Source organism: Apteryx rowi, unplaced genomic scaffold (assembly GCF_003343035.1).
Source record: "Apteryx rowi isolate R43461 unplaced genomic scaffold, aptRow1 scaffold_485, whole genome shotgun sequence".
Taxonomy (NCBI): domain Eukaryota; kingdom Metazoa; phylum Chordata; class Aves; order Apterygiformes; family Apterygidae; genus Apteryx; species Apteryx rowi.
Genome location: NW_020450744.1, coordinates 96,215 through 121,949, shown reverse-complemented (window position 1 = coordinate 121,949; position 25,735 = coordinate 96,215). Strand labels below are relative to the sequence as shown.

General features: G+C 35.4%; 1 protein-coding gene across 1 annotated transcript in view; it reads right to left on the bottom strand.

Moving 5' to 3' along the window:
* Window positions 1-25,735, bottom strand: part of ADGB (androglobin) — a gene marked incomplete at its 5' end in the record, with an annotated part of 133,491 nt that overhangs the window by 15,305 nt on the left and 92,451 nt on the right. Inside the window, 6 exon segments of the mRNA XM_026078735.1 lie at window positions 4,559-4,670; window positions 5,873-6,072; window positions 14,745-14,929; window positions 16,662-16,849; window positions 24,631-24,784; window positions 24,991-25,125. Of these exon segments, the coding sequence (XP_025934520.1) occupies window positions 4,559-4,670; window positions 5,873-6,072; window positions 14,745-14,929; window positions 16,662-16,849; window positions 24,631-24,784; window positions 24,991-25,125 (974 nt within the window).

Below are 25,735 nucleotides of genomic sequence, written 5' to 3'. Positions count from 1 at the left end.
AGCTTTAATACAAAACTTACTCCAGGTGGCACTGTTGTCTTATGTGAAAAAGCAGTATCTGAAATGGTGAAGATTTATTGCAGGAATTTTCCACCTGGCTCACTGCAGCTTTCTTAAAAATCACATGGTGAGAGGATGTCCTTTTGGTTATGTGCCAACATTGCTATTATATGAATTGTGTGTTTGAAAACTGGTGCTGACAGAACAGCCTTAAATGGTAAAGCACAGTTTTCAAATTGCTTTCATACTGGTTCACAATCAGAAAAAGATTCAATGATTAAATGCTGTTTTGTTCCAAAATATCTAGTCTAAAAGTTTTCCTGCTATCTATAGTAAGCATTTCAGATAAACATTACTGTTAATAGGGTTATATAAAATAAATGCTAAGTAGTGAATACAATAAATATTAGTGTTTATACATTGTTTTTAAACTCTGTTGGTGACCTTTAACCTGAGCAATCTGTTTTTTGTTCTATGCGAGGACAGTATATTGGTATCCTTGTATAAACAGAAAGACCCAGTTAATGTGAAATGCAAAATGGATGTGGGTTGCTTTGAAAGGCAGTAATTATGAGAAGATACAAATCTCAACCCTTAAAAAGGATCCTAAGAGAAGAGGGCTCCTTATCACTGACTGCTAGCTTGAGTCTGGTTGACGATAAATGAGCCTCAATACCAGTTTAAATGGTGAAGGGAAACAGTGAACTGGAATGCTGTTATATTGAAGTGAACATGAGAGTACTCACACTGATAATATGGACAAGCTTCAGTAATAACAGCTGAGAACTTGCAAAGAAACTTGTAGTTTAACTAACCTCAGACGATGGTGTAGTTATACGAAAGGATATACACCAGTACCATGATTGGTATGTTAAGTGCAAGCTGTTACTTTATAACCAGTTTGGAAGTATAACACAATGTAATAGAATGCGTATTATATAAAGTAGTCTAGCATTAAAAGGAAAATGAGAATAAATGTAGTCATCTAGGAAGCAAAGATGATCTTGTGAAGAATGTAACTAATTAAAAGCTAATGAAGTAACTGCTTAAAAAGCTGTCTGTATGCAGGTCTGTAAGGCTACATGACATAGCTCCTCAACTATTATGAAAACTGAGAACTGAGTAGGGACTATAGTAAACTAACAATATACATTTTTGTAAAGTTCTGGACCACTAGCTGAAAAAGGCCTGGAAAAATCTCAAATGCCACACTCATCTGTTAAACAAGAAAACAAATAATATATGTCAGCAATTATTGCTGATATATCTAACTTCAGTCCTAGGGTAACTGAAATAAAAAATTAAACCCAGCCATTTAAAAAGAAGTATATCACCTAAATAAAAGCGAGAAATTCCACTCATGAATAAAGATCAAATCTTCCTGAGCAAATTTGAGCATGCATATATTTCTGAGACAGCATAAAGCAAACAGTGACTAAGAAGAATTCAGTAGATACACCATATCCATTTTTACCAAAAGAATTCATGACATATTTCTCATTATCTCAGATTTTAAAAACTGATTTATCGAACTTTAATATTAATGACATGGAAAATTTACTGAATGGTGGAAAGTATTGTTTTAGGTTCTGCAGGAATTGTCATTATGATCTGGGAGAAGGATTAAACTATTAACAAAAAACATGCCACAATTACCAAATTGACACACACAAAGAATAACTACCAGAATCCTTACCGACTCCTTGGCACCCCAAGCCTTGTATTTCATCCTTATCATCTTTGAGATCACTAATGCTCTGACATCTTGAACTGCATGTTTGTTTATATTATGCCTTTGCTTGATGTTTTTAAGGGTTGAGATGTGATGTTAGCCCTTCAGCTAATTTTCTTGTCACCTTCTCATCTTCCATAGATCTCTCAACTGTCATGGGAGATCACATAGAAGTCTATATTTAGCTTTATTTTTCCTCCTTGTATTTCTTTCTCTCTCTGATTTATTCCTTTCATGCACAAGGCTTCAGTAATAACTCACAAATTATCCATTTTGCCATTCATGACCTGTCAGTTGTGATGACTAACAAATAATAAATCTAGTCCTATTTAAATCGAACCTGAAAGCATGTCTCCTTCCAACCAGTCTACTTATAGGTGTGTTCTTCTGCCTTCTCTTACTGGGTGTCAAACAAAACTTAATTTTGGTAAAACTGAACTATGGATATTTGCTTGCAGTCTTCCCTACAACTCTTATTCTTTGTCACTTTTGCCAGTGGTACCATTCATCATACCTACAAATTGAAAGTCGTCTTTGATTCCTCTCTTTTCTCTTCAACACAGCCTATGATGTATGCTGCTGACTGTTTCCAAATGCTTACAAAATATCTGACAGGGAAAACTTTCATCACTCAAGTCATCCTATGGATCTCACATCTTCTTTTTTCTTTCTACTACTCAGATTTGCCCCTCTTGAGTCTACAGAGCTTTCTGCTCCACAGAATATGCAAACTCTTTCTTCTAGCTTCCCTGGTCCTTTGCAACTCTGCCTCCTCTTAGTTAGCTACTGTTTATTGTCATTACTTCAAACACTTCATYTCTACTCTGCTCTAAATAAAAATAAAAGAACAATGGGCATCCATGATTTGATGTAACCTGCCCATTTGCACTCAAGCAGATATTCATAAGTTCCCATATCAGCAAGCCAGATATCAATCTACATTTTTTGAGGCCTAAATTCTGAATCCACATATTATGAGACTGATACTGTCAGCTGTGATGACTAACAAATAATAAATCTAGTAGTATTTAAATGAAAACTGAATGCATGAGTTTATAAGCAGAGTTTGATCCTGAAACAATATATTATAATGAGAGAGATATTTTAAATATATTAAGGAGAAGGTTAATGTGGCTTGCAAGTAAATACAATATATCTTTATTTAGAAACACTTGTCAACAAGCAAGTAGAAAACTGAAAGAACAGATTTTCATTTAGGCTAGTCAGAATTTCACACGCATAGTGATGTAGTCAGTACTTAGGTGGCATCTTATGTGGCTTTGTTGGACAATATAGACCTTATGCTTTGCTACAACAAATTATACGGTGGGTCAGCATTACTCTGTAAGTGTTACTCTAAGTTCTTACCAGAAAGATGCCTTCAGACTGTGTAACTGAAGGTGAAGCCTCAGCTCACAGTTTAGTCCTTCCAACTAGTATCTTCCATGCATTAGCTAACAGTATAAATTGCTAACACTGAGTCCAGAAGTGCTGCATATATGAAGTGTGAAGTTTATTCTTATATGGCCTAACCAAAACAGCTGAAATTTCATTGTTCTAGGGAACGTCTATAGCTTCGTGACTGCATGGTGAATTTTGCTCAGAGTGACAAATTACTACATTAAAATGGGTCAGAGTAAAGGGAACTTTTCTAAAAGAAATACATTAAGAAGTACAATACATTTCTTTGGCTTCTGGGGTGTGTGTGTGTGTGTGTGTGTGTGTGTGTGTGGAGAATCCTAAAAATTACTAGAAAAATCCCCTGCAACAAAAGATTCAAGCAGTAACTTCACAAGTAAAAGCATCTTTAAAGGAGGTACAGAGATGCAACAAACTTGATAGAATAAAGAAACCCTTAAAAAAGCAATTTTAAGAGCAAGTCACCGGTCTTCAGAAATATTACTGCCGTTAAACTGAAATCAACTGCTATAGCTTTAGAAGGCTTTAAGTTTGTAAGAATTCCTGATAAATAACACTTTGGTATTAGAGTATCTTAAAGTATGAGAGATGCTCATAAGTTAATGTATTGACATGTACACACTGAAAAAAAAATCTTTAAAAATTCCATTTCATAACCATTTTCTCTAACCAGTAAGTGCATCTATATTTAAATCTAAATCTTTTTGTGCCAGTCCCCCTGGTTATAGGAGAAGCAAATCTAGGACGTTTATCTCATTTCTAAGATACTTACTAATATCCTAATTATTTTTGATTTTTTTTTTCTAACACTTAACAAGAAACTCTAAGAGAATCTGGAAAAAAAAATTCTGTAATTTCTCTGACTCTTCCTGACTTTAATACACAGTTTATACTTGAGATCTTTCCTAGTCTTGCCTCCTGCCTGGATTCTTCTCACAGCAGTACAGAACTAATACACATATCCCAAAACAACAGGACTTTTTTCCCTCCTGTTAGTGTATTTTCTTATATAATCAGCAGGTATGTTTCTCTAGTTTCAGTAGCAACCTCTATATTTGGATGCAGTTGTCAGAACACTGTACCTTTATATTACACTTGACAAGTCTTTCTGACTGTAGAAGCAGACATGCATCTACACGTATTCTAGATGACTTCCTAAAGCTAAGCCTTAAGAACCTCATGTACATTTTGCAGACCACACTCTGATTTCTGTCAGTTGTGAACTGAAGTTACAGAATCACGCAATCAAGCTTCAGTTCTATGAACCACAGAGCAAATAGCTTCATTGCTTAATTATTTCACTTAAGCAGTGAATAAAAGAAAAAAAATATTGTATGGTCTTGGCTTGCAGCACTATAACAATTTTTTAAAAAACAATAACATGACACATTTGATAGAGTGACATACCTTTGATTTCATTTTTCTCCATTTCTTTCAGTTCCTGAACAAACAGAAACTCACTCTCAGTAAGTGGCCAACTATTGTATAACACCAATGCTTGTATAATATACTTGTGAGACTGTGAAACAAAATACAACATGTTAATATGCTGGTGACATAACAATTACAGTAAGCATTCAAAAGTCCTATAGGTTAGTAAACTGCTAGCTATTGAACTCAGCAAATAAAAAATGTAATTAATTTACAAGCTTTCACATTGCAGTATTCACAAGAAGCTTAACAACACAGTATTAATGCCACAGTATTTTATTTTAGTTCTTGTAGAATTAAACAATTACATGTTTAGCAAGTGGAACTAAACTGGGTTGTCGCAACTACATTTCTTTAAAGATGTCCATGCAACTTTTTCCTAGGTATGTGGTGTGCTGAGACAAAGACCTTTGTTTTAGATGTTAAGACCTACTACAGGGCTTAGAGCACCAATGCTAGTGCTCAATTCTGACTCCATTTGCAATGGAGGTAACAGGGTCAGTAGGTTATTTTATATATTACGTACACTGAACAGGAAATGACTCCAACAGTCTTTTTAAAAATTGTTTTCCCACTCTAAAGCCAGTTCTGAGTCCAAGGAACACCCCTGGAAATTATATGTCAATAATCATTTTTTTCTTGGAATATTTTGTTGAAATTGAACTCAATTTTCAGGAAAAATCATAGTAGAGAAATTTTTGGAGATAGAGAAACAAACACTTTTTAACAAAAGAAATTTCATTTTTCCATGATATATAAATAATACTAGGTGAAGTCAAGGGAAATACATGATTTTGATGTCCCTCTCTAAGAAATTGTGGGTTCAAGTAGAAGACTTTTTGTGTGTTATATTAAACAGTTTGGCTAAACAGATTGGCAATAGGTGCTTCTCTAGTAAAACTATTAAAGTTGGCATTCTCTTACATTAATATTTCAAGGACAACTCACACTGAAGCATCAGAAGTTCAACTTTATTACTGATGTTTCTTAGCCCTTAGTTGAAAGTTATGTTAAACTTGAGTTGGACTTGGCAAATGAAGAACATTTAAAGATGGAATAAAGGTCCTCGATTTGAAAACAAAAATGTACCTATGACCACTTGTTAGCTGGTTATTCATACAGGCGTATTACCCTCCCTCCATTGTCCCATTTGGAGGCTGCTGACAATCTTAATTTTGGATTCCTTGTTCTTCTTGTCTCAGGATATCAGAATTCTACATTTATTAAAAAAATTATCAATACCTCTTCATTACTTTTCCCTCCAAATCCCTATGATATGCAATCTCTTACTAGCTGTGGACTTTCATCTTTCTTTTCAAAGCTTGCCAGAAAAAAAGATTCATCTTCTAATATAGCTGGACCTTCTTGTACAAATCCTGGCTTTACAGAAGTTTTGGTACTCTCTGGAGATGGAATATAACCTTTTTTTTTTGATCCTCCAGTTTCTGATTCCTTCTTTGTACTGCTTTGAATAAGCTGGGCTTTGCTTGCTGCAAGAAGATAAAAATATCAGTGTTACATTTCCAGAAAGTCTATGAATTATTAGCATGAGGCAAACAGATGACACCAGAAACTATATGAAAAAAGAATTATTATAGTCAGTTTTCTCATGCTGTGTTATGCTTACAAGCTTCCCGTTAAAATTATGCTCATACTAAATACCATCCTGATTTTTTCTGCACACAAATCACAAATCTCTTCAAAATAAATAATGATAAATTTGAAAGACAGTACATATAATTGTTGCTACTGTTTATAATGTTTATAAAAAAATTTCCACAAAATCCACACCTCTTTCCTGCAGTAAGCACCACAGCATCATGCTATATATCACATAATATAGAGAGTCTTTTTGTCTGTATAATGGGACTTCTGTGGAACTCTTCTAATTTAATAAAATATGTGTATGTACGGAAGAAGGGAAGAGGCGCAATTGCCATTTCTGATGATCTCTACCCTTACAGAAGTCTTCTATGTCAACTTGACACAAGGATCATTTCTGGCTAAAGTTTAAAAAAACTGATCTTGAAAAGAACTCTAGAACTAATTTGTGATCTATCATTTATAAAGTTATACCATTGTTTCTTAAGGAGGATATTAATGTGGAAAAGCTGTGAAGCCAGAAACGTGCTAAAGAAGGGCTATGATAGAAGTATTAGTCAAGAGAACTTAAACTTGTGTTCAGTCACAAGAAAGGAACATCTTTAAAGGCGAAGTGAGTAAGACTGGGTCATTCTTTCTCAGGCTAGAGAAGACAACACTGTTGTGGAATCTAGGTGAAACTTGCAGCCATCTGCAGAGATGGATAAAAGAAAAATATAACCTTAGGAATTCTCAAAGCAAGTGAAAATAAGTTGCACTAGCTGAATACTCAGTCAGATAATTGAGACAAGGCTCTGAGATATCTAAGAAGAATTCTTATCGTTAAATATAGTTTTAATAATGTTTTATTTTGTTTTATCCTTTCATCACTTTTCGGGGAAAGTGCTCTTTTGTCTCCTTTTCTTGTCTTATGATAAAATTGACTCCGAGTAATTTGTCATATGCTAAGGATATCACTTCTTTCATGATGGTGTCTCCATTATGCAAACTGCTAGTGTGTCTAAGTGTCTGTAATGACCTGTGTGGCTGGCCATATGTACGTGGGTATTGTACATATGTGTTTTGTGTGTGTACCTATTGAGAATACCTGCTCGGCCTTGCTGGTTGGACGTGGGGGTTTGGAGCTACAGCAGCTTCACCTCAATCAGACTACCAGATTCAGGAAGCCCTAACAATATAGATCACCATCTCTAATATGATCCAATATGATATTGTAATATCTAATATCATTATCTATGATACTATCTTACCTGAATGGCTACAGGGAAAGGAAAGAGAATTCTAAGAGGGAACATCTCATAGGAAATTGAATAAGGGCAAAAAAAGCAGCTTCACCRGAGTTAAAGTAACAACAGCTTGACCATCAACAGGGAAAGAGATATATTTTTGACTTTACTGAGGACAGAAGGCTTTACTTTTCCCAAGTCTTACTCTAGAAGCAAAGGATGATACTGTATCACTGCAACACTTCAGTATAAAAATAGACTGTTTCATGTGTGTTGAGGAGATATCCTGGGAAGTTTGCGAGAGTTGAGAAAGCTATTAGGCCAGATTCAGCAAATTTGATAGGAGGCATGTCAGTGTATCAATGCCAAATTAAAGGTTAAGTGTGCAGCTAGAAACTTCAATGGAATCAGGAGACATTGTTTCTTAAGGAAGTCAAATGCCACAGATCACTTAGTATGTAGTATCTTTCTTCTATATAAGACAGTGGTTCCTATTTCCTAAGAAAAAGAAAATCTATAGGAGTTGGGGACTGAGATTCAGTGATGTTTCTCTGAGATGCTTCCAAGATGCATCTTTCAGGAGATGCTTCATTCAAGATGTCTCAAATTCCTAATTACAAACCATGAGCTGCTCTTCTGCATGACATTCAAAATCTTTTGCACCTGTACCATAGGTTGCTATCCCTGTGGTAAGGAGGCCTGAGGCAAAGAGCACTGCAAAAACATGGAACACCATTAAGTCACTTTTGCCTGGGGACTTGAAGGAAAACAGTAGTCTGTTCTCTCTAGCCTATTTTTTGGAGTGATGCAACTCAGTGGATGTTGCTGTGGAACAGCTGTGCCTGAGCAAGCCTGCGTCTGTGGAAGACTTTCTCACTCAGATAGAGCCTGCTGAGCTTTTCAGATATCAGTTACCCTCCCAGACTGTGAAGGTGAGAGAAGACATAACCCATAGTGATTAGATTATCAAGTCCTTCATCAGAGGGAACCACAATCATGGGGCTGTCATTCAAGAGAATTGCACTCAGATGACGAAGAAACTGAGATTATTTGGAGATCAGGATCTTTCATGTTCCTCTGCACCTGAGTGAAAACCTTCTGCAAAGAAACAACTCAGATTCCAAGTGGAAGAATAATTCCACATACAGCCTTTTCCACCAAGTAATTTGCCTTTAGTGTAGCATTTACGATATTTGCATGGAAGTTTTTGATGAGCAGGAATTCCTCAAAACCTCTTTAAGCACTGTTATCAAGAGACAATGCAGAGAACTCACAAGAAAGCTTTAAAGCTGTGAGACCAACTAAATATACTCCCTCTTGTAGTCAACAGAGAGAGATAAGCTCCTCTCAAGGAGGACTGGATTCTGGGTGTTAGGAGCTCTGAACTGCCCTCTGGAGGAGTCTACTTCTGTCCATCAAGGTAAGAGGGATTTAAGGGATGTTATCTTCATTAAGCTATAATTAGCTTTTGTGAATACCTCACTATCCTCCTCTTCTCTCTCTCTCCTAAATCTGAAGAGCGTAAGCATTTAAGAATTCTGTAGTGGTTTGCTCAGAGGATGATCCTGCCATGAGGATAACTCAGCTCTGAAAGGTGGAATCCCGTGCAAGACTGTTATTCTGCCCTTGCTGGAAAGAACACTTATTAAAGAAGTTTCCAAAAATGCATACATAAGCACAGTAATAGTTCTAGCAATTGTCACCAGGTGGTGCTGTAACACCAAATTACTTTTTTTACTGCATATATAACTATTCAGCCTTGGTTTTGCTAAGTTTTTTTTGCTAAGCTTTGCTAAGCAAAGCTCTGACTAGAAGGACTCTGTAAGGAACAGGAGAATTCATCCCTGCCTTGATTTTAGATTCATGTAAGTGTCGAAACGAAAACTATATACTTTGAAACTGGGTTGTGTCAGGCTGATATTATGAAAAAAAAAAAGGATTATGAGGTTGCTGTTGCCCATCTCTGCTGTCCCTCTATAAACAAGTCACACTTGCAGCATTTCAATATGTTTCTCCTTTACTGGCAAGCCAATGTTTAGGGCCCAAGTCATCTGCTACATTTCAGTATAAGTAAATATATTCAAAATCAATTGGCTGAATGTAGCTGGTGAGAAATAAAAGACATTTATAAGACAGCTCTGACTGTAGATGAATTAATGGACTGTGGGTGGGAAAGGGTGATAATGTTTTATTGATGATGCTTGCACAATCATGTCATTTAAGAATACTTCTGCCAACATACTAGTCAATTCTGCCTGCCTATGGCAGGCAAAAGTAGAATATGCATGATACTGAATATGCTTCAAATGTGAGAATTGTGTCTTGGTTAACTTACAAGTTTGGTACTGTGGTGCAGTGATCGTTTCTGAATATGCTTATTCAGTGAAAATATACTTTTTAGAAACTAACTAGCTACTGACAGTATGAACCTTGTTGCATTGGCTATTCTATAAATCCCCATCTAAACTTGGTGTCAGCATTTATGGAGGTTCCTGTATTATTATTGCACAAACCATAATTTCTGAGCACTTCTGGCAATAGCAAAGAAACATGCTTTTACAATGGTGCAAAATGCACCTACAGACACCCATCAGGTTGGTTAATATGATACTCTCATATTGGTTATATTGAGTACATTTCATAACCTTTTCATTTAGTTTGGATGTTCTGAAAAATTTAGAACATTTACATAAATGATTTTCTTTATGATATGCAGCATGCATATATATAGGAAGAGAACTTTAACATTAAGGCCACTTGGTCTACTATTTTTTTTTTAAATCAACAAACTGTTGAACAAGCTTCACAGTCACTCCTTCCAAATGATCATTCTCTATGCACTSAAACAAACTTAAACGGCACCATAATATTCATGCCACTTTCCAACAGATTCTAAATCATAACATTCTTTTTTACTGTCATTCTAATGTCAGGTCTACAAAATTTACACTCCCTCCGTAATAAACTACTTTTCACCAYCACTTTTTCCAGTTAGAAATCAATCATTCCACTTCTGGAGAGGAACCTGATATGACAATCTTCCTATTTGCAATCACTTTAATATAACAGATATTTTGTTGACAGATTCACATTGGATTAAAATGGTTTAAAGCTAACAACATATTATTTGTGCCACAGCAGAATAAGAAGGCAGAATAAGAAAGAAAAGTCTAATGTTTGTGTCTGATTTTATATAAACTTTCCAAGGATTTTTTGGAAAGTTCCTCCCACCTATGCCCTCTGCTACACTGGCAAAGACAAAATGTCCCTTTTAGTCATTCTGAACCATTTGCTCCCTTCCAGCATCTGCTGGAACCCACTTCTCCTCCCTTTCATCTGATTGTATCTTTTAACTTATTTCAGTGTTCAGTCTTCAGGCTATGATCTTTACCAACGAGCTAGGTTACTGAAAGTTTCTTCTCTTTACCGAGGGTAACTTGGCAATTTATTTCAAGTATCTGTGATGCTGACCCTAATCTGAACCTTTCTGCTTCTGTTTCCACCAGTCTGTTGTTAAATTTATTAATCCATTCCCACATTCTAGTAACAGTAAACAAAAATAGCTATTGATTGACTATCATGGTAACTCAGTAACACAGTCATTAAAGCTTTTCCACCTCTTCCATTAAAAGCAGGATATTGTCATCTGATGGATTATAATTTAAGAACATAGTCTCTGTAGTATTTAATGTCACTTTTTTGGGGATAACAGTGTAGTTAAGACAGGAATCATATCGTTTTACAAACATGACAAAATTAGATATTTTTTCCACACAGCATCGAAAATCTATAAAAACAATCATTTTTTAAATATGTTAGAAAACTATACAGCTCAAAATAGTGAAGGTGAATGCATGAAATATGATGTTATTTTGAGCTTTAGCAAAGCAACAATCCAATATCTGAATGATGAGTCTTTGCTTCAAGTTCTGAACATGCTCCAACACAGGCAGAAACTGATTGATTTATAGAAGTCTCATTGTTTAAAAGTCTTCATACAAGAACTTATGACTTTAATATCTTACAACGTTGATGCATTGCAGTATTCATGGACAGTGCAGTAGCTGACTTGCTTATAAACTACTGCTTTATTTCAGCAAAACTGGAATGCCTATGAAAAATATACATTTTCAAAATGAAACCCTTAGATGCACTTCAAAAAAACTTAAAAACTTCAAAAATGTATACAATCTTATAAGTAAAATGGAAATGGCTTGATTAAGAAATGAAGTGTATAGAATAGTGGAAAACAATTGAAGATTATACAAAGATATTATGACTGGACTGCAGCATCACCCAAAGTCTATTAGATGTAAGAAGTATAGTGGAAGCAGGTAGGAGGTGCTTGATTTTTCATTGAAAATGACCTAAGCACAGCAGTGACAAATGTGGAAATTTTCCTAAGAATCATATACCTCATTTAACYGTATTCATTACTTCCCAGCAGTAAAATTAAACACACTTAAAAGTCAAATGTCAGTCACCTGACTGAGGAAGCCATTAAGTACTGTACTTTCAGATGGCAAAATTTTCATTCCTTTTTTTTTTAAGCTTCCTTAATAGCCCAGCTAAACCTAATGTTATCAGACAATAAAAACGCCATTAACAAACAGCTGATGGAGCTGATGGTAGCTCCTGAATACTGAGTTTGGCAAAACTCAAACTTCTGAAAACCTAGAAGCATTAAACATATAAGAGCATGTCCAGACAACCTATCTCTGCCCTCTAGAACATGCAGAAAATTATCTTGCTACGTTAGAGGGACGACAGGAGAGCATTGGTACAATCTCAAGCTGAAGACTATCACTATTCAGTCCAATTGTAAATGAATACCTGTTTATTTGGACAGCAAATTATTTCACAGAATGGTTGAGGTTGGAAGGGACCTCTGGAGATCAACTAGTCCAAACACCCGCCTCAAACAGGGCCACCTAGAGCATGTTGCCCAGGACCCTGTCCATACGACTCTGGAATATCTCCAAGGATGGAGACTCCACGACCTCTCGGGGCAACCTGTTCCAGTGCGCTGTCACCCTCACAGTAAAGAAGTTTTTTCTCATGTTMAGATGGAATTTCCTGTGTTTCAGTTTGTGCCCGTTGCCTCGCGTCCTGTCGCTGGACACCACTGAAAAGGCCCCATCCTCTTGACACCCTCCCTTCAGATACTTATAAGCATTCATAAGATCTCCCCTCAGCCTTCTCTTCTCCAGGATGAACAGGCCCAGCTCTCTTAGCCTTTTCTCATAGGAGAGATGCTCCAGTCCCCTAATCATCTTTGTAGCCCTTCGCTGGACTCATTCCAGTAATGCCATGTCTCTCTTGTATTGGGGAGCACAGCACTGGACCCAGCACTCCAGATGCAGCCTCACCAGAGCTGAGTAGAGGGGGGGAATCACCTCCCTTGACCTGCTGGCAGTGCTCCTCCTAATGCACCCCAGGATACCATTGGCCTTCTTGGCCATAAGGGCACATTGCTGGCTCACAGTCAACTTGTCCACCAGGAATCCCAGGTCCTTCTCTGCAGAGCTGCTTTCCAGCAGGTCAGTCCCCAACCTGTACTGATGCATGGGGTTATTCCTCTCTAGGTGCAGGACCCTGCACTTGCCTTTGTTGAACTTCATGAGGTTCCTCTCCGCCCACCTCTCCAGCCTGTCCAGGTCTCTCTGAATGGCAGCACAGCCACTCTTCCCAGTTTTGTATCATCAGGAAGCTTGCTGAGGGTGCACTCTGACCCTTCATCCAAGTTATTGATGAAGAAGTTAAACAATACTGGACCCAGTATTGACCCCTGGGAGGGTACATCATTAATCAGAAAAAAATGTAAGCCTTACCCACTAACTGATATCACATAATCACCAAATGGTTAAGGTTAGAAGGCACCTCTGGAGATCATCTGGTCCAACACCCCCCTGCACAGAAGGGGGTCAGCTAGAGCAGGTTGTCCAGGACCATGTCCAGTAAGGTTTTGAATATCTCCAAGGACAGAGACTCCACAGCCTCTCTGAGCAACCTGTTTCAGTGTTTGACCATCCTCACAGGAAAAAAAGTTTTCTTATGTTTAAGTTGAATTTCCTGTCTTTTAATTTGTGCCCTTTGTCCTGTCACTGGGCACCACTGAGAAGAGTTTGGCTCCATAGTCCTTACTTCCCTGCCCCATCAGGTATGTACATGCTGCCAGGCTTGGACATAGACTAGATTCACGGATTTCCGGTTTGCTGGATTACATAAGAGTCAGTTTTTATCTCATGCCAGCTGGATGTATGTCAGGTACAATCACTACTAAGTTTCAAAGCACTTCAAGAAAATATGTGAATTTTTGCATACTTAAAAATGCTGACCTTTGAACAYACACTGGTTCTTACCATTAACAAGAGCTGAGCTGAGATGACTGCAATGTAGTGAATGGCAATAAAAGAAAAAAAAAGAAAAAAAAAGATGTTTGAGCAAATAATCTTCTCTCTCAGATTCATACGTAGGCAAAAATGAGTGTGATGTTTGCTATAACTTTGAATTAAATTTTTCTCAAAGGAAATTTTGTCTAAATTGAAGTGTCCCTAAAGGATAGCTTTTTCTCAGTATTTCAGTTGCTATCATAAAGAATTGACAATACCATAATAGGCATTTCTGAGTTTGGCAAGTCTGGGGCAATTAGCTGTTTCTTCACTGTCTTCTGTTTCCACGAATAACACTGTGAAGCTGTAGGAAAGATGGAGTCAAAAATAGAAAGTTTTGCTGAAAGATAAACACTGTATCATTTATTCAAGAGTCTTTTGCCTTGCTCTGTGGATCATATGATAGATCAGAAGCCAAYAACAAGTATGCTGCTGCTAAAAGGGGTGATGCTTAAGATGACTCATTTAAACCACTGGGTTCCTCTTTGAATTCTCTACCATGTCCCACAGTTTGGAAATAAATGTATTAACAGACAAAAACCACCTGAACTTTAAGATGAAACAAATAAAGGCAAGAACTTGAAAAGAAAGTATATTTCAGTCCTCAAGGACAAGGCAAGCATATGCATGAAATATTCAGAAATGACAAGCTACTTCAGCTTTCCACACAATTCTACTCAGTTACAGAACAAGACCAAAAGTCAGAGGTAGAAAACAAGGCTGGACACTTTATTTCAATCAGTCCTTTTAGTACCTTTCCTCATTGCTGAGGATCCAAGGATTCCTTTTTCAAGAATGCAGCTGATTTCACCCAATCACAAGGAAATGAGGGATTTTATGGGAAAAAAGGGTAAAACATTTTTCTGTGATTACCTAAAACCACTGTAAGAATGTATAACCCTTAAGTGAATATAAGTATCAAATACAGAATACAATACTTACATGAGGAACTCGAAAGCCTTTCATTACTCAAGAAATTAAAAGCAGGGATGACCGCATGTCCCTTTCCAGTGGCACTCACAATTTCTTCCTCATTATCTATGACTTGTAGTTTAATGAACACGTCAGATTTAGAGGTTTGTACTTGCACAGTAGCAATATGTGATGCTGTGACTTTTACTGAATACCTAAAGAGGAAGAAAAAATTATAGCAAAACAATCAGCTATACCAGATTGTTCTTGTTTAGAAAAGTACCTAAACATATGCTGACTTGGAAGCACATACTTAAAATTAAGTTTGCGGTTAACTTTTCCTGCAATGCGATGGGCTAGGTTTCCTCTACTGGAGTTTAGTGCTGTGAATCCATGATCAGTATAGGCATGATTTGCTGTAAATAAAAGGGTGGTCCTGTTGTTTTCATTTTTTGCTCTCTTACCACATGTCTAGATGCACATTCTCCCTCATGCTGTACTAGTATTTGCTGAAAAATATGGAAAGCCAGATCAGGGAACTGATTCAATTAAAAAGTAATCCAGCAAAGGAAAAAAGAAGGATTTGCTTTCAAAAGGGTAGAGCTATCTCATTTGATGGCAGCTGTTACTCTGGTCAACTTAAAATATTGTGGAATTAAAAGACTGCAGAATTAAAGTCTTAGGATGAAATTCAAAGAATATTTTTATTGCCACTTATAACTTTATGTATTAGTTGAGGTTTTAGAAAAACTCTAAGTATGGAAGTTTCTTTTTCTTTAAGTTCAAATTGTTAGACTAACCTCAGTTAGCAAACAAACAAGCAAACAAATGATAAAAAATCCTGTCTCCTTAACTTCAGGACATCTCAAGACAAAAACATATTTATATTTTTAAATAAAATTCTTAAAAGACTGTTGACAGCTGAAGGGAAAATAAAATCAAGGGAGAGTCATAGTTTACAGAATTTCAGTGTATTTGTTACATCTCCATTTCAAATTTTCTTCACTGTAGTGAACCTGATTCCTCATGTTGAATAGACTTTACCCCAAGAATAATCCATTGATTTGAAATACTGATGTAAGTTGTCATAACACTTGCTCTGCCAGGAATCACGGCAAAATGTTAGAGACATATCCTTCAAAATCTACATGTGATGAGCTTTAAGCACAAACCTGTTCTGGTACAGTGTGCAGTCCTTTTGTGTAAAAACTTAAGCATAGTAATTTTGTAACAAAACTAATAGCTTTCATAGTACTATGAGATTAACTTTGTATTTGTTTAAGCAGTAAAACAAGCTAGCAATTAATGTTGAATAGGCATTTGTATAACTTCTGAAGGTCAGTTACTCAGCTAGAATAAAATGACTTCAGTAAAATTCAATCAACTAAAAAAGGATTAAGAACATTAAATCATCATGTTCTTATTAAATATGTTCTAAAACAATCTGCATGCTACAAAAAATGTATATAGTTCACGATTAAAGTAAATTTTTCTGCCAATACTGCAAGATGGAATTTGGTCTGATCAATCAGGAAAAATAAGTGTTGTATTTCTTGATTTTATTTCTAGCTTTGTCTGACTAGCTGGAAAACTACATCAAACTCCATGCCACCTTCTCCCCACCTGCAGTCTCTGTTTTAGTGCATGTTTAATTCCCCAAAGTATTATTGAATTTCAGTAACTGAAGCACAGATTAGTTTTCAAGATTAAGGCTACAGAAATGCAGAACACTGTTGTTATGATTTTAAAGTTACAGTCTGTGTACTTCATTAAGCAGTGGTAGTATTTCAGAAAATTACACATTCATTTATGAAAGTGATGAATTTAGTATCGAACACCCAATGGCCCATGAAATCCAAATGTTTGTTTTAACACCTTCTTCTTCTAAGGATGTTGGGGTGGTACATATAAAAAGCTGAATCTAGTCATTCTCCTTTCAATATTTACCTGAATATTATATGCTTGTCATTGGGTATGTAATAGTCTTTAATTTCTTTAGTAGAATAGAAGTTGTTTACAGCCTCACGAGAAAGGAAAGGGAGTGGAATATGGGAACCAATGAGCCGGAGCCTCCATCTCCCAGATGCCATAGATAAGTCACCAGTATGTGCTTCAGCCATGAAAGTGTATCCTTTCTGAAAGTAGAAAACAAGCCATTTTCACTAGGAAATAACACTACTCAAAAGGCACTCTATGACTACATGCAGCACACTTTTTATCCATAACGAGATGTGCTTCATAAGCAAGAATCTCATAGTATCTCATTAATTTCTTACTTACAGGGCACCTCTTATTACAGCAATTTGCRTTTGGCAAAAAGTTACATAGCAAGTAAAATAAAAACTCACCTAACTTCAAAGTTGGCCTGATTTTTGGTGTGTGTCTGTAATGCAATCAGACAAACTTTTGAGGCCCTTTTTTAACTAAATTATTTTATGATTCTAAGTAATTTAATAAAGTCTAATTTATCAAACATTAATGAGTTCTCGTTCTTTTATTCAGGCATGTGCAGTATTCTACTCTGAGACGTCTTCTTATAACATGACAAAGTTCAATAAAAGTAAAAATACATTTATCCAATAGGTTTTGTTACTTGGTACCTCATACTACCATACGAACAGCTCCTACATAAATCACACCTATATATCTTTGGGTTCTGTATTTCTATGCTTTCTAGCAAAACAACTAGCAATAGTAGCAATCAAATTCATTTTATTTTGTTTTTTTTTGCTCTTCTTGATATCACACCAAAAATATATGTTGTAGCAGTAGTACTAATCGTAGATATAATGAAGAAAGAATTCATTATGAAAGACTTTCATAAGCCAAGAACTTTAACTCCAAGCTCAGAGCCAGACACATCAAACCCACACTTTACTCCTGCTGAGCAAACAAACAGCAGTGAGTTACACTTCTCAAAGTCATTCTCCAGAAGTTGAGCTTTAGGGATACTTTGTGTAAAGGTAATTATTGTACTAAGTTGTTGCCATAAGACAAGACAACACATTATATCAGTGTAAAAGAAAGTAACAATCCTAGGAAACACTTTTTGGTTGCCCTAAATCTGCGCAGAATTTTCAGGGATACTTATTGAAGGTTAAATTGAAAAAAAAATAAAAAAATCAAAAGGCAAAGGTAGTCCATAAAACTGAATCTGAAGCAGCAAGTCTGGAGTTAAGACTTGCCTGGATACAGAGAGAAGAAGGAATAGAAAGTCAAACATTAGAATCAAAAAGAAGAGTCAAACAAGTTGTTGAATGAAATGAGAAGAGATATATAAAAGATAAATAAATCATGATGAAGTTAGATTTCTGTGAGCCATATCAAGCAAGACAAATGCAGAAGTCTTTTCACTGACAYTAAAGGTAGGATTTTTAAACTGAACTTTTATATTCTTAAAGTAGCAATTTTCTTATACAGCATAATAAGAAGCAGAATGCTCTTACTTAGGCACAAATGCAGATTAAATATTCAAAAATACAAATACTATAAATAAAACATCTACTAGAATTTAAAAATTCTGGTCTTGTGTCAGCAAATTTAGCACAGTTAATCTCCACATGATTATGTCACCTATTAAATGCTATGATTTTGATTGAAAAAGGAAAAAGAAGCTGTTGATGGTGAAGATTAAAATGAGTGTTCTTCAAATTACTTAAAGCCTTAGGTTTCTTGTTTCCCTCACTTGTATTCTGAAAGACCCTCATATGATATCTTGGCTCCTTAAATGTCTATATTTTTCAGCTGTCTTGAATTGTTTGCATAATTAGGACTGTTTTTTCATTGGAACTAGGCAAAATGACTCAGCTCATTTCAGCTGTTGTTGAAAATCAGAAAGAGATTGCTCCAGAAAACAACATCCCTTTCTTCACTTCTGAAATAACAACTTTTAAAGTGTGATTTATAAAAAAAAGTTCCCCTACTGTCTAATTCTATTCCCATTGCAGCTGATGAGAATATAACCATTAAATTCAAATGGAATAAAGTGAAAAGCAAGACTGAACCCTTTTGAAAGTCCACCTTGCATGACTTATTTCGCAGCTGCAAAGTCTCAGCATTGCAAACATCTTCCCTTCAGTTACTTAGACTTCAGATCATTACCCCTTCTCAATCAGCACTAAAGAGGGTTGCTTTATTGTCCGTCCTCTCGCTCCTGGATATTGAAAGGCAAGAAGTAAAAAACCCTGCAGTGCAAAAGAGATTGACACAAATCAGTTCCAAGAGGCTACTGATACGGATGGGTGTGCCATATGAGCTTGTCAAATTTGAAATAACTGAACCTTTGATTTGCTCCAGAATATTAACATACAAGGTAGGAGATATTTTCCCTATCAGCTGTAAAGGAAGATGACCATGAAGAGAGAGGAAATAGGATTTCGGGAAAGGATATCAAAAAGGGAGTTCCTATCAACACTAAGGTGCAGGAGGTAAGTCATATCCAGGAAAAGCATTATTCCATTAATTTATTACCCTTACGTGAACTGAGGAGTTGCTATATTCTTTTTTTAATGCTGTGTTGAGAAGACTGTAGGAAATTTCATATCCTGTAGAGTAAGGAATTCTTAAAAGATGCACCAGAGGAAAAAAATCCCCTGTGGTTTTGCTAAAAGAATTACTTAGAAAGGCTAACTGGTGTGCTTTTGCCTGTACACCATATATAAGAAAGAGGTGTGTTGTAAAATGCTGATGCATCATAATTTGAAACTGTGTAAAGATTTTGAAATGCAAAATGAGAAAAAGGAACAGTCAAGTATTTGAGATTATAGATACCTTTAACTTCATAGGTGACCTAAGCTAAGATGAAGTGACTAATATTTTTGGCAATTCATGCACAAGATACTCAGAAAAAGCTACCAGTCCTTGCATATATGAATGCAAATTTAGATAAACTATAAAGATGAAAATAACTTCATTCACTGATAAGAACAGAAATTGAAAAATGTCCATTCGTACTGGAGGCACTGCAGAAATATGAGTGAATACAATCTGCTGCATGGGAATTTAGGGATCAGATTAATTCTGCCTTAAAATCCTAGTTTAAATTAATACTGTCCCTTTTATCCTTACTTTTACTACTATCATTGTAAATAAAGCCCTAAATGTAATGATATTATTCTTATTTTTATGAAGATGTTGATTTAAGAAAAAATACTTCTGGTATTAAAAAAATCAAATTAAAAATTTTAAAAAAAAGCAATACAAGATGAATCAGCCTGATACAAATTTATCTTGTTGTTATGGATCCTGTGAAGGGCAACATGGGAAACTAGAACATAACTTAAAAGGTTTTATAATTTCCATATATTTTGTATTTTAAAAAACAAGGCAATATGAATGTGGCCATTTAAATAGCAGGGGCAAGTGAAAGGGGTATAATGAGAGCAATGGTCAACTGTGCCTGGGAATGCCAGTGAGTCTCCAGCATGACTGGGGAACTCAGGATTAAGTCCTTTCTTCAAATTCTCCAAACTAGGCCTAGCAACTAACTATTTCAAGCATAAAATTTCATATTGCACCCAAGAACTAGTCCAGAAGAAAATCTGTTGAAAAGTTTTCCCTCTAGCTAGTCTTCTGCTAAATTTCAGTTAAATGAAATCAGTATTTTCCAGTAAAAATGTTCTGTTTGAAAAATTCCTGACAATACGCAGGGTTGTGATTTCAGGACTATTGACTATTTATAATGAAATTAAAAGAAATGATTCATGATTCAAGTTTGTGCAATTGTAACTGTAGGTCATTTTACTCTTTTTAATCATTATAAGGTAAGAGCAACTTTTCAAAGATATCATTCAGGCGAACTCGCCTTTTTAAATATGCAGTTAAGCATGTACTTAAAGTCCCCCTGTCCTTAACAAGTTCATTTGTAAACAGAGTGATTTAGCCATATATTCAAGTGCTTACTGGCAGCATGGTGCACGTGAGAAAAACACTCTCTTTTGTGGGTCTATTTATAAAGATAAGGTTCTACAATCTGAATGTTCACAATACCTTTGCAGAAAACTTAGAATTAAAGTTAAAAATAATTGGCTGAGTGGGCATTTCAGAACACCATAATTAATTAGAAAGCACAATAACTGAATTTTGGGGCTGGTAAGACCATCAAGTAATCATCAGTCACTACTGAGAAATAATCAAATGTATCTAGACAAGCCAGATTTATGTCTTATTCTTATAAACCTCCAATAAGAGATATCATTAGGTATCTTGTTTCAATTCACTATCCCTAAAATCAGAAAGTGTTGGCTTTTTTTTCCTAATATATCACCTAAATTAACTTTTCTGTAAAGTAAGCTAATTTCCTTAGGTCTTTTCACAAGTAGTCAAGACAAATAACTGATTAGTGTCTTTGCCTACTTAGACTTATATTTTCTAGACTAAATAGATTGTAAATGATGATTACTTATCCTCTTATTACTGAGCTGAAGTTTGAGGAATACTTATCTCTCTATCACTTTCTACAATGTGTTCAAAAGACTTGTGAATAATAAAGTGAGTAGAGGAAAAAAAACCTTTATCCAGTAGTAGAAAATATGACTACGGAAGGAGAAAATCTAATGTAGAAAATCCAAATATTGCAAAGCAAGTAACTAAAGTCTGTATCTAGATTGTAATGTCTGCAGCAAAAAGACAGGTTTTATTGCTAGTCTGCAGATTTTTTTCTTAGTGTCAATCATTTTGAAATGAACTTTAATGTGTTCCAGGAGTGGCTGTGGCAGCAGAATAACAATACCCACTGCTATATATATATATTTTTAAGCTCTGCTGAAAGTTGCTGATTCATAGTTTTGAAGCAGAACACCTACATGGTAGGTTTATTTCAAAAAAAGGACTTGATCTGTATTAACATTGACACTTGAAATTCAGACATACTGTATAATTTCTTACCTACTGTATTATGTTGTTGACTATTTTTTTCTTCTTTTTACAAAATACTACTAAAAGGAAAGGTAACAGATTAAAATAATACCACTGTATCCTGTATTTTAAAATAATCACATAATGTCTTGTCAAAACATCAATAGAGCTTTTGATAAAATGTGYAGGCCCACTGAAATGGTAATGAATCATTTATAAAGAGGAGGGAAACAAGCTAAATTGTACAGTATAAGGTTATATTTTTATTGACAAACTCAGCAGCAGAGATTAAGAAGAGTAATAACAACAAGTAGAAAAATAGAGCATAACTACACCATTCTGTTCTAAATCAAAACTAAATCTAAATCTCCTAAATCAAAATCATTCTTTACTGATACTAACCATATTTTATATTATAAAGTGTAAAGCTTAGAGAATAACAACAACGTCAGCTTTAAGTAGGGAGTTCTTCAACATGGAACAGGAGTAGAAAAAGGTCTATTTTCATTAGCTGACAACAGAATCACTGAGGTCATCATGTGCTGTACCCATAAAAAAATATGATTCTAGAAGGTAACCAGTGGGGTAGGGTATAGCAAAAGGAGTATTTCCTACAGTAAAACCACTGTACTGAACAAAAGTTCTGGTAAGATCTTATTTGTAATACTGTGTACAGTCTTGGATATTTTTATCCAAGAAAAGTATCTTACATAGTAAGAGGTCTGAGAAAGAATTAGTAAAATCAGGGAAATGGAAAGCCTGTCTTGCAAGACAGAACTAGACAACTGTAGCCTGCTAAGCAAGACAGATGCCGAAAGGGGATCTAGAATATATCTGAAGTTGTGATTGCACTCTCCACAACCTGTCACTTTCTTTAAAGGCAGTAAGCTATGTTCACCATTGAGATTTCTTTTTGCATCCTGCCACTTGCCACTGTCACTGTTTGGTGGAACACGCACCCCATCTCTGAGGATCCCAAATTAGTTGTGAGGACTAATTTGAAGGACCTGTCTGCAACCCTGCTTTTTTAAGCACGTTCCTCCAGCAGTAGCCATCTTTACTTGCCATATTCAGCCAGTATTTACTTTAAACACCAGATAAGGGAAGTTCAGTCTAGCAAAAAAATCTTATTGTGGAAGTAAAAATTGGAAGTAAAGTTACAAAACAAAACACATAGAAGAAAACTACTCCAATAATGTTAGACTATAGCTGACATCAATTCCTTGATATTGACAGATGAGACTGAGGGGGCTAAAATGTGAACCTGTTTTCACTAAAAGGTCAACTGTGAACACATGAATAGTATATTTGATATTACTGATAAGAGCAGGCTAGAATAGGGAAAGGAGTAGCAAATGATTATATGGATAAATTAAAGGTTTTTGGTTTAATTAGGTCTGATGAATTTCTGAACTGGCTGAAGGATAACTAAATAACAGGTTAAAGCAATCACAAAACTTATGTCTGATTATGTCTGATAACTGATGGAGGACAGTTAAGGTACTGGAAGACTACAGAACTGCAATTTTGTGATTTTTTTTTTTTTTTAATGGACAAAGATCTGGAAAACTATGAGTCAGCATAGCCTCAATGGCTGAAAATATTATGAAATAACTAATAAAATGAACTATTCACAACCCTCTCAGCACAGCAAAAAGGCGAGTAATAGCAAAAAAGGATTGCAAAGAACAAACATCAAAGCAATCAAACTTCCCTCTATAACAGGATAGCATGCTATAGTGGTGGAGAAGAAACAGCAGACAGTATCTACCTTGATTTGAGTAAGGCTACCGACATTGTCTCTCTGGTCATTCTTCTAAGTCTAGCAAAATGTGGTCATGATGAAAAGCTAGGTGGCTGTTGGCTTGATAACCACATCCAGAAAGCACATATCCATGGCCACTTTTAGAATGGCAGGATGCAACCAGTTAGATTTCATAAAGATCTGAACTTGATTCCATTAAATATTTTTATTAAAAAAGTGGATGGTAGAATGGAGGATATGTATATTTAATTAGTCAATAGCTCAACGCTAAAAGGAATTGTAACTATACAGCAAGACAAAATAAGAATTCAAAATTATTTTGAACTAGGGAAATGGTCTGGCAAATAGCATAAAAATCAAGAGTGAAATACACTGTTTTTAGGCAAGAATAATAAACTGCACAAATATAGGACTGGGAACAATCAGAATTCAATCCTTTAGGAAAGCATCCAGGGGTTACAGCAGCACAAGTCAACAATGTTGTTGCAACAAAAGGTAAACACCACAGATGCATAAGTAGAAGTAAGGCCTACAAAACATGTAAATTAATCATTCCTTACTCATCATTTGTATGGCCTCAAGTTAATCCTTGGTGCACAGTTCACTCTGCACAACAACACAAATCATAAACAAGAAAAAAACAGAGCATTGGAAAGAGTCCAGAGGGGAGGAGAGACATAATAAAGAGTGTAGAAAACATAACTTACAAGGAAAGACTGAGAAAACTGTTTGTCTTCTTTAGCCTAAGGATGAAAAGGCAGGAGGAGGGAAAGTTGTGATAATTATTTAATAATATAAGTATTTTTTGGAGTGAATTAAGTTTAATACACTAATGCTTCTTATGTTTGAGGGGGGGGAGGATATATAAAGCTGTATTTGGCATCCGTGCTGCAATTATCACTCTCATTTGAAGAAGCATGTTAATTATTGTAAGCATGACTTACGTAAGGCTATTCATGCTTCATTCTTACTACGGTTTCTGATTCTTCAGGGTGATCCTGCCAGGTGGACAGCATCATCAGCAACCATATTGCCATTGATTACAAAAGTACAGAGAAGTTGGAAGATATGCATCCATTTAGAGATAACCACAAATATCAAGGAAAATTAAGACCATTCCTTCAATGTAAAAGATTTCTCATGGAAGCAGCTCAGTGATTCTCTGATCAAACTTGCTAATAAATACTGGTGTGCTCCTAAGCAGAACATTATGACATGGCTAAAAAACTCCACAGAATTTGGACGACCATTATTATCTTTAAAATGATACTTTTCACAACCATTATTTGCATTTACCTTATTTTTGGGATAAACACAAGGTGTCACTTTGAAAAAGACATGTGGCATTTCCTCCAGTGTGTCATTATCAATTACATGGAGTCTACAGGTAGGGATAGAGGTATACATCTTTGGCACTATAAGCATGTCTTCTGGAACATAAAATATCTCTCTACAAAAAAAAAAAAAAAAAGGTAAACTCACTTGAAAATATTTCAAATTTCTTTTCACTAATAAAATGATTTCTGTAACACATGGTAATACTTTCCTGAAATTCTAATGGATGCTAAAATCATATTTTTATAGCAGGTAAGTGATAAACCACAGTGTATCAAGAACACTGCTTCTCCATAAGGGTTATATAAGGCATGAACTCACCTAAAAACCACAAACCAAACATTTGGTGGCTGATCAGCATATGTTACAACATAGTCAACAAATGAGATCTTGGATGATTCATCTTCATAACAAGGAAACTTTTCAATTGACTTACAGTTACTTTTAAACATTTCTCTGGAAGGCAGAAAACAAGATAAACATTTAAATCTAATCAAGAGAAGACATACACCTTGACATTATTATATGCTAATCACGAAAAACACTGCTTTGTGTGTTAGTGTAAACTAATGGTACAAAATGTGTTACCAGTGTTTATTTAGTAGCTGTTTACCCTCAAAAATGGTAAATCAGGTAGGGAAGCTGCTCTTCCGGTACAAGAGCTAATGACCTGTAACTGCCAACATGAATATTTGTATCAGACAATCTATCCATAAATTCAACTGCTTCTAGCAGCCAAAATATTATGGCTTCTATAAGATTTCTTTGAATTTTTTTAATCGGATAGCGTAGCTTCAATTTTCTCACATTAAATTGTCCTCTTAAACCTGCACCTCCATTAGGAGATTTTAAAAAATCCCTTTTTTCTTTTTAAAACTTTTTTGAACAAGAAGGGATTATATAATACAACCATATAACTTAAAGGGCAATTTAAAGGCCTTAAATTTAAAGGCATTCCTTCCACACATGAAGAAACCTAAGACTGTAACTTCAAAAGTTGCTAGTAAGGTAAATACTATATTCTATGAAATCAGACTTAACCTGACTGGTGCCTAACTGACACCAT